Consider the following 9,439-nt stretch of genomic DNA (forward strand, 5'->3'; position numbering starts at 1 on the left):
CGGAGATGCCCAACTTGGAGAGGGTGGAGAGGAGGATCTGATGGTTCACAGTATCAAAGGCAGCAGATAGGTCTAGAAGGATGAGAGCAGAGGAGAGAGAGTTAGCTTTAGCAGTGCGGAGAGCCTCCGTGACACAGAGAAGAGCAGTCTCAGTTGAATGCGCAGTCTTGAAACCTGACTGATTAGGATCAAGAAGGTCATTCTGAGAGAGATAGCGGGAGAGCTGGCCAAGGACGGCACGTTCAAGAGTTTTGGAGAGAAAAGAAAGAAGGGATACTGGTCTGTAGTTGTTGACATCGGAGGGATCGAATGTAGGTTTTTTCAGAAGGGGTGCAACTCTCGCTCTCTTGAAGACGGAATGGACGTAGCCAGCGGTCAAGGATGAGTTGATGAGCGAGGTGAGGAAGGGGAGAAGGTCTCCGGAAATGGTCTGGAGAAGAGAGGAGGGGATAGGGTCAAGTGGGCAGGTTGTTGGGCGGCCGGCCGTCACAAGACGCGAGATTTCATCTGGAGAGAGAGGGGAGAAAGAGGTCAAAGCACAGGGTAGGGCAGTGTGAGCAGGACCAGCGGTGTCGTTTGACTTAGCAAACGAGGATCGGATATCGTCAACCTTCTTTTCAAAATGGTTGACGAAGTCATCCGCAGAGAGGGAGGAGGGGGGGGGTGAGTGCTCATCAAAGGTGAGTGCTGCATTTAGCTGTCTTCTGGGTTTTGGTGACATTATATGCTGGCTTGAAAAATGGGTGTCTGATTATTTCTGGCTTGGTACTCTGCTGACATAATCTAATGTTTTGCTTTCGTTGTAAAGCCTTTTTGAAATCGGACAGTGTGGTTAAATTAACGAGAGTCTTGTCTTTAAATAGCTGTAAAATAGTCATATGTTTGAGAAATTGAAGTAATAGGATTTTTAACGTTTTGAAAATCGCGCCACAGGCTGCCAGTGGCTGTTACGTAGGTGGGACGCAAGCGTCCCACCTAGCCCATAGAGGTTAAAAAGCCCCAGAACATTATTCCAAACTTTACAGTTGGCACTATACATTGGGGCAGGTAGCGTTCTCCTGGAATCCGCCAAACCCAGATTCGTCCATCGGACTGCCAGATGGTGAAGTGTGGTTCCTCACTCCAGAGAACGTGTTTCCACTGATCCAGAGTCCAATGGCGGCGAGCTTTACACCACTCCAGCAGACGCTTGGCATTGCACATTGTGATCTTAAGCTTGTGTGCGTGTCACGTCCTGGCCAGTATAAGGGTTAATTAGTATTGTAGTTTGGTCAGGACGTGGCAGAGGGTATTCGTTTTATGTGGTTCGGGGTGGTGTGTTTGTTAAAAGGGTGTTTGATTTAGTATTTACGGGTTTTGGTTTATGTTTAGGTATTTCTATGTTTAGTTAATTGGGGTTGGACTTCCAATTGAAGGCAGCTGTTTGGTGTTGCCTTTGATTGGAAGTCCTATATTAGTTGGGTGTGTTTGTCTTGTATTTTGTGGGAGATTGTTCTGTGTTTCGCCTTGTGCCTTACCAGACTGTTTTTGTTGATCGTTTGTGTTTTGTTATTTTTGTATGTTCATTTTGAAAGCAAATAAACATCAAGATGAGCCTGCACATACCTGCTGCGTTTTGGTCCTCCTTCACCGACGACAACCGTGACAGTGCGGCTGCTCGGCCATGGAAACCCATTTCATGAAGCTCTCTACTAACAGTTTGGAACTGGGTAGTGAGTGTTTCAACCAAGGTCAGACGATTTTTCATGCTACACACTTCAGCACTCGTCTGTCCAGTTCTGTGAGCTTGTGTGGCCTACCACTTCGCAACTGAGCCATTGTTGCTCCTAGATGTTTCTACTTCACAATAACAGCACTTACAGTTGACCGGGGCAGATCTAGCAGGGCAGACATTTGACGAACTGACTTGTTGGAAAGGTGGCATCTTATGACAGTGCCACGTTGAAAGTCACTGAGCTCATCAGTCAGGCCATTCTACTGCCAGTGTTTGTCTAATGAGATTGCATGGCTTTGTGCTCAATATTATACACCTGTCAGTAACGGGTGTGGCTGAAATAGTCGAATCCACAAATTTGAAGGGGTGTCCATATACTATTGTATATAGTGTATGTGGTGATAATCAAAACAAGCACAGCAGACTGTCTTCAGTAGTTTATGGACACAACAAGGAGACAGGTGGGTTAGGAGGTGTGGGAAGAAGCATGTTGGAGGCAGATAGATAGTCATGACTCATGTTGTGACACAGGAGGGGGAGTGGGATGTCCTTCCAGGATAAGGGCTCTTTGGGACCAAGATCTTCACTGTCAGTCACTGCTGTGTTGCTGCCCTCTGCTGGAAAGAAAGTAGTTTGGCGCACAATACAGGCATGTTATAGAAATAATGATAACAATGTAGTCAGCTTCTCTGTATTATAAGGATAAAAAAGTGTGAGACTAAAGAGTGATGTATTGTACACATACAGTAGTAATGTATGGTCTTGTCTATTTGTTTCTTTGTTGAGAGATTAGCATCATCTGTGTAGGTACATGAGAGAGAAGATAAGTCAACACTGACCTGTGTGGTGTTATGCTAGTGAGCTGTAGACCACATTATCATCTGGTTCCGCCTAGAGGAGAGGAGGGACAAACACAGGTAGAGTGGTGAAGAGGGACAATTCGTGATGATGGAATGTAGGTAGACTGCTTGGAAACACTTCAACCATTTGTTGCAGAATATGCTGACACAAGGAAGAGACACATAAACATTAAAACTCAGAAATGTTTACAGAATAACACATTTTCAGTGTCTACAACTTATACACCAATGACTGACAAATCACAGACCAAAACCCTCCTGTTCAAGTATTCTGATGACACAGCCATCCTGTACCTCCTGAATGAGCTTCAGGAGGAGTTTCATCCCAGGGACTATCACAACTCTAAACAGTTCCATGGATCTTCCTCCTATGGACAGGTGGGTGGTGCTATTTATGTCTGACTGTTGTTTGTTTCCTGATGTTCCTCTTGTAGGACAATAACCCTGATATGTGACTTCATCTATAACCCCACCAGTCTGCCACATAGCTGACAGTACAACACAGATACAACTTCATATATTAACATCATAGTGAGCAGCCTTACCTTGGTCTGTACATTTAGGTGGTTCCTCCTCTTGGGGACAACACTGCTGTACGTCACATCATCATCACCTTTGGCAGGAAATGGGTCCAGCTGTAGGGCTAGTGAGCTGTAGACCACATTATCATCAGGTTCTACCTAGAAGAGAGGGACACACACAGGTAGAGAGGTGAAGAGGGACAATTTGTGACAATGGAATGCAGGCTACAGCTTGGAAACAATGGAATAGGGACATAAAGAATTGCAAGGCTGCCGGCCGACACAGCATCACTAGCCGCGTCCTCAGAGCATGCGCAGACGAGCTGGCTGGTGTTTACAGATATATTCAATCTCTCCCTTTCCCAGTCTGCTGTCCCCACTTATTTCAAGTTGTCCACCATTGTTCCTGTACCCAAGAAAGCAAAGGCAACAGAACTAAATGACTTTTGCCCCATAGCACTCACTTCTGTCATAATGAAATGCTTTGAGAGGCTAGTTAAGGATCATATCACCTCCACCTTACCTGACACCCTAGACCCAATTCAATACCGCCCCAATATATCCACAGACGATGCAATCGCCGTAGCACTGCACACTGCCCTATCCCATCTGGACAAGAGGAATACCAGTGTTAGAATACTGTTAATTTACTACGGCTCAGCCTTTAACACCATAGTACCCTCCAAGCTCATCATTTAGCTCTGGGTCTCAACTCCGCCCTGTGCAAATGGGTCCTGGACTTCCTGACGGGCCAGGTGTTGAAGGTAGGAAACAACACCTCCACTACGCTGATCCTCAACACAGGGGCCCCACCACGGTGTGTGCTCAGCCCCCTCCTGTACTCTCTGTTCACCCATGACTGTGTGGCCAAGCACGCCTCCAACTCAATCATCAAGTTTGCAGATGACACAACAATAGTAGCCTGATTGCCAACAATGATGAGACAGTCTACAGGGAGGAGGTGAAGGCCCTGGCAGAGTGATGCCAGGTAGATAACCTCTCCCTTAACGTTAACAAAATTAAGGAGCAGATCGTGGACTTCAGGAGACAGCAGAGGGAGCACGCCCCCATCCACATCGACGGGGCCGCAGTGGAGAAAGTGAATAGCTTCACGTTCTTCAGCGTACACGTCACTGACAATCTGAAATGTTCTACCCACACAGACGGTGTAGTGAATAAGGCACAACAGTGCCTCTTCAACCTCAGGAGGCTGAATTTTTTTTAGCTTGGCCCATAAGACCCTCAAAGTTTTACAGATGCACAATTGAGAGCATCCTGTCAGGCTGTATCAGCACCTGGTCTGGCAACTGCACCGCCTGCAATCGCAGGGCTCTCCAGAGGGTGGTGCGGTCTGCACAACGCATCACCGGGGGCACACCACTGCCTGCCCTCCAGGACACCTACACCCCCCGATGTCACAGGAACGCCAAAAAGATAATGAAGGACATCAACCACCCGAGCCACGGCCTGTACACCCCGCTACCATCCAGAAGGCGAAGTCAGTACCGGTGCATCAAAGTTGGGACCAAGACGCTGAAACAGCTTCTATCGCAAGGTTGTCAGACTCTTAAATAGCCATCACTGGGTGAAATCCACCCAGTGCCCTGCCCTGAACTTAGTCATTGTCACTAGCGGCTACAACCCGGTTACACAACCCTGCACCTTTTTGGCTGCTGCTCTATGTACATAGACATGGAATCACTGGTCACTTTAATAATGTTTACATACTGTTTTACTCATTTTGAATGTATATACTGTATTCTAGTCAATGCCATCCTATTCCACTATTGCTGTATATATACTATTCTATCCCACATATTCTACAGATATAGTCATTATTCTATCGACATACTGTCCATAATGTATATACATCCCATCACACACACATATATTTATACTCCGAATTCCAACATTGCTCGTCCTAATATTTCTTAATTCCATTATTTTACTTTTAGATCTGTGTCTATTGTTGTGAATTGTTAGATACCACTGCACTGCTGTAGCTAGGAACACAAGCATTACGCTACACCTGCAATAACATCCGCTAAATATATGTTTGCAACCTATAAAATTTGATTTGATAAAGACATTAAAACTCCAAAATGTTTACAGCGTAAGACATTTAAATTGTCTAACAAATATGTGACTTCATCTATAATTTATCCTCATGCACCAGTCTGCTACATAGCCGACAGTACAACACAGCTACAACTTAATCTATTAACATCATAGTGATCAGAATAGCAGCCTTACCTTGGTCTGTACATTTAGCTGGTTCCTCCTCTTGGTGACAACAGTGCTGTACGTCACATCACCATTGGCAGCAAATGGGTCCTGCACAAGTTTTTTCCTCAGAACAGTTCAGAAAACTACTAATACAAAATACTATTTTATTTAGAACATGTTTTTTTTTACCTTTAAGTATGTGTATTTTACTGTATTTAAGCTTGGACTATCCTTTTTCAATTGGAATAGTTCAGAAATATCTGGAGTGGTACTTTAACCAGTGACTGTTCAACAGATCCTATTATTAGCTCTACACTGCAAACCACTTTGACAAACTGACATCACACTGTCTCAACAGTCCTGGGTATGTAGCACTGACTGTAAAAATACAGTTACCATGTCTAAATTGTACAGTTACAATGGACATTAAGCTGTAGCTGAAGAGTTACTGTGTGATTTAAGTCCATCTGATGTCCTGTCCATGGCCATGTCTTTCATTTTTCACAGACAGTGGATTACCCACAAGGCCTTGAGTCAGATGAGAGGAACATGAGTGTAGCCTACCCCTGAGGTGTTTGTTGTCTGGTCCATGGCCTTATTGTCCTCTGGAATAAAGAAAGAGATGCGGTATTAGAGACCTCAGATATACTTGAATAATACTGCATACATTCATCATAGAGTAATACTTTTGAGTCTTCTCCAATTATGTCAAGATACATTGGTTATAACATATGCTAATACAGTTGTCTTTAAGGAAAATATTTACTGTCTCCTGAAAATATCTCCAAAATCAAACTGATCACTTTTTCATTAAATCATTATAGAATGAATACTTACTATACTTTCGCCACATCTTCCATGTGACTGGGACACCAGACATCACCACCACCAACATTCCCAGAGGAATCAGTAGGACTTTTAGATCTATGGAACTGATGGTGAGAGAACGTTTCTTTTAAAATACAGTCTATAGATTAGAACACAATTCTGATGTTTTTTATACTGCTAAGAGAAAATGGAAACATTTGTTCAGATCTTCACACCTTTTATGTGTAAAACTTCACCATCCAATAATAGAGTGCTGTTACTTCTACAACCACAGAGAAATGAGGCAGTGGTAAATGTCTCTAACAGTGTCTTGACCTATACTCTGTGTGAAAACGTTTAAGGAGGGTCTTTTTGTGACCTAAACGCTAGTGTCAAAACCAGAAAATGTTACCTTTATTCATATTTCTATTGTCATCCATTTGGAAGAGTAAGTGTGAAATACAGCTGAATGGGTGATAATTACCTCATGGTGTCCTTCTCCTTGTCCCCCTCAGGTCCTTGGACTGTGTTGTCAGTCTGAACAGGCTCAGCAGCTGGAGAGAAAGGAATGTTCAGTGGTTGGAGCTTTGGTCGCTGTGAGATAAAAACAATGGAATTATGACCGGTGTACCCAAGATACACAGAACTGTAACAAGACATTGTGGATAATCTATGACCTTCTTGTCTAGCTTATTTCATTTACACCAACATGTGGATTTTAACTTAGTATTAGCACTGCTGAGTTCAAACCAATGTTAGGACCGCTAAGTACTCACAAAGGCTTTTAATCAGGTTAAAGTCCAATTTGTTTTAGATGATCAGCCAGCAAGACTGGATAAAACCAGGTTAATAGTTAATTCTACAGTATCTGATTGCTCTCTACTCACTGGTCATAGTGGTGATACTTTGTGTGGTGGTTTGTTGTCTGACAGTGATTTGAACAGGCATTATAAGGTCTCCCACTCCACACTTGTACCAGCCAGTGTTCTCCATCTTGAGTTCACTCATAGTCACCATTAAGATGTTTCCTCTGGTGGCATCAGTGGTCTGCTGTAGGGTCACTAATGTTCCATCTATTGTCCCAGAATCCCCCCCCACACAGGAACCATTGACACCAATACTGCACCACCACTTCCTATTTCCAGTGTTACTATAGTAACAATTTACAATGACAGTCCCTCTTTCAACTCCTGTCACCTCCTGTTGGTCCACATAGAGTTCTGGAGTACCTGAACACAATGGTACAGACACCAAAGAAGGTCCTGAGTGATCAAGTGTTTTTTTTGTAACAACTGACCACAAATATCATAATGATGATATGATGGATAAAGAACAGAAAGTAGACATATACCAACAGTCCTCATTCCTACTTGAACAATAATAGTGATATCAGTAAATGTAATCAGAACACCAGTCATGTAATCATATGGAAGAGTTGCAGGATCTTACCTGGTATGACAGATAGGTGGAACCATTCTGCCCTGACATCTTGTCCACCATTGACCTCCACAGCACAATAGTAACGTCCAGAGTCCTCTGGCTCCAGATCAGTCATTGTCACAGTCATGGTTAGCTGGTTAATGTCATCAGAGACTGAGGCCTTAGCTGTGCCCTTATGAGGTTTAGCATGTACAACAGGGGAGCAACTGTCAAAATTATCTCCTTTACATAAGTATTTCAAATGTTTGATATAATAATGATAATAGGGACATGAGATGGTGATGGAGCCTCCTGTCTTCACAGACACACGATAAGCACCTGTAGACACAACAACAGAAAACACAGATTCGAATTCAAGCAAATTCTCACAGCAGAAAATACATTTCATCTGGACTATAACACACATAATACAGGAAGTGTTATTGATAGGACAAGCTACTGCTCCTGTCTTCAGAGTTTCAGCATGTGTCCAGTCCCAGTACCTGACCTCAAATTCAGCACTTCATAGAAACATGTTACCCTTTCATTTTTTTAAACTTTAATTGGCCTATCCCCCACCCCCCCTCACAGTTGTAGTCAGAAGTTTACATACACCTTAGCCAAATACATTTAAACTCAGTTAACAATTCCTGACATTTAATCCTAGTAAAACCTACCTGTCTTAGGTCAGTTAGGATCACCACTTTATTTTAAGAATGTGAAATGTCAGAATAATAGTAGAGAGAATGATTTATTTCAGCTTTTATTTCTTTCATCACATTCCCAGTGGGTCAGAAGTTTACATACACTCAATTTGTATTGAGTGTATGTAAATGCGGAGCCCCATCGGTCCTTCACGACTGGACCACCGACGTTATCTGCCCGAGGGAGTTATCCAACTGGCCCCTCCGTCGCGACGTAACCCGAATGCCCATCTGCGGCCCGCTAATCGTTAGCTGTCTTATCGGCTGCTATCTGAATAGGTCTATCGGACAATTTTCTTGGGCCACTATAACTAACTATTTTGCCAATTGGACTGGTCCCCCCTACCACACGGAAGCCCACTAATATACAGACGGAATCGCACGAGGTGGCTAAAAACAGACCTCCCTCCATCTCCTACCAGCTTGCTACCTATGGCTCGGCTAGCTATCTAACTCTCACTGGACCCTTTGATCACTCGGCTAAGCATGCCTCTCCTTAATGTCAATATGCCTTGTCCATTGCTGTTCTGATTAGTGTTTATTGGCTTATTTCACTGTAGAGCCTCTAGCCCTGCTCATTATACCTTATCCAACCTCTCAGTTCCTCCACCCACACATGCTGTGACATCTTCTGGTTTCAATGATGTTTCTAGCGACAATATCTCTCTCATCATCACTAAATGCCTAGGTTTACCTCCACTGTACTCATATCCTACCATACCTTTGTCTGTATATTATACCATGAAGCTATTTTATCGCCCCCAGAAACCTGCTCCTTTTTCTCTCTACTGCTCTACTGCTCCTTGTCATCTCTACGTCACAGATGACCAATTCTTATAGCTTTTAGCCGTAACCTTATCCTCATACTTCTCTGTTCCTCTGGTGATATAGAGGTGAATCCAGGCCCTGCAGTGCCTAGCTCCACTCCTACTCCCCAGGCACTCTCTTTTGATGACTTCTCTAACCGTAATAGCCTTGGTTTCATGCATGTTAACCTCTAGGGTAGGGGGCAGTATTTTCACATCCGGATAAAAAACGCACCGGTTTAATCTGGTAATTACTAGTGCCCAGAAACTAGAATATGCATATAATTGTTTGATTTGCATAGAAAACACCCTAAAGTTTCTAAAACTCTTTGAATGGTGAACGTTTATCGTGAGTAATTTAGTAAATTCACCGGAAGTTTTC

The 9,439-nt window shown here is 43.5% G+C and overlaps 1 protein-coding gene across 2 annotated transcripts; it reads right to left on the reverse strand.

The window, feature by feature from the left end:
* Positions 1-2,119: 2,119 nt before the first annotated feature.
* LOC106571203 (uncharacterized) lies at positions 2,120-6,892 on the reverse strand. Of its 2 annotated transcripts, none has more exons than XM_014143988.3 (7): positions 6,613-6,892; positions 6,159-6,253; positions 5,886-5,926; positions 5,349-5,429; positions 3,120-3,254; positions 2,554-2,605; positions 2,120-2,328 (listed from the first exon to the last, which is right to left on the reverse strand). In XM_014143988.3, the coding sequence occupies exons 1-6, from the start codon at positions 6,786-6,788 to the stop codon at positions 2,564-2,566; spliced, it is 570 nt and encodes a 189-aa protein (XP_013999463.2). In that variant the 5' UTR covers positions 6,789-6,892; the 3' UTR covers positions 2,120-2,328; positions 2,554-2,563. The 2 variants fall into 2 exon arrangements, with proteins under 2 accessions (XP_013999463.2, XP_045549473.2); XM_045693517.2 differs by having other exon boundaries at positions 2,120-2,331.
* Positions 6,893-9,439: the final 2,547 nt, after the last annotated feature.

Source organism: Salmo salar, chromosome 01 (genome assembly GCF_965601325.2).
Source record: "Salmo salar chromosome 01, fSalSal1, whole genome shotgun sequence".
NCBI lineage: Eukaryota > Metazoa > Chordata > Actinopteri > Salmoniformes > Salmonidae > Salmo > Salmo salar.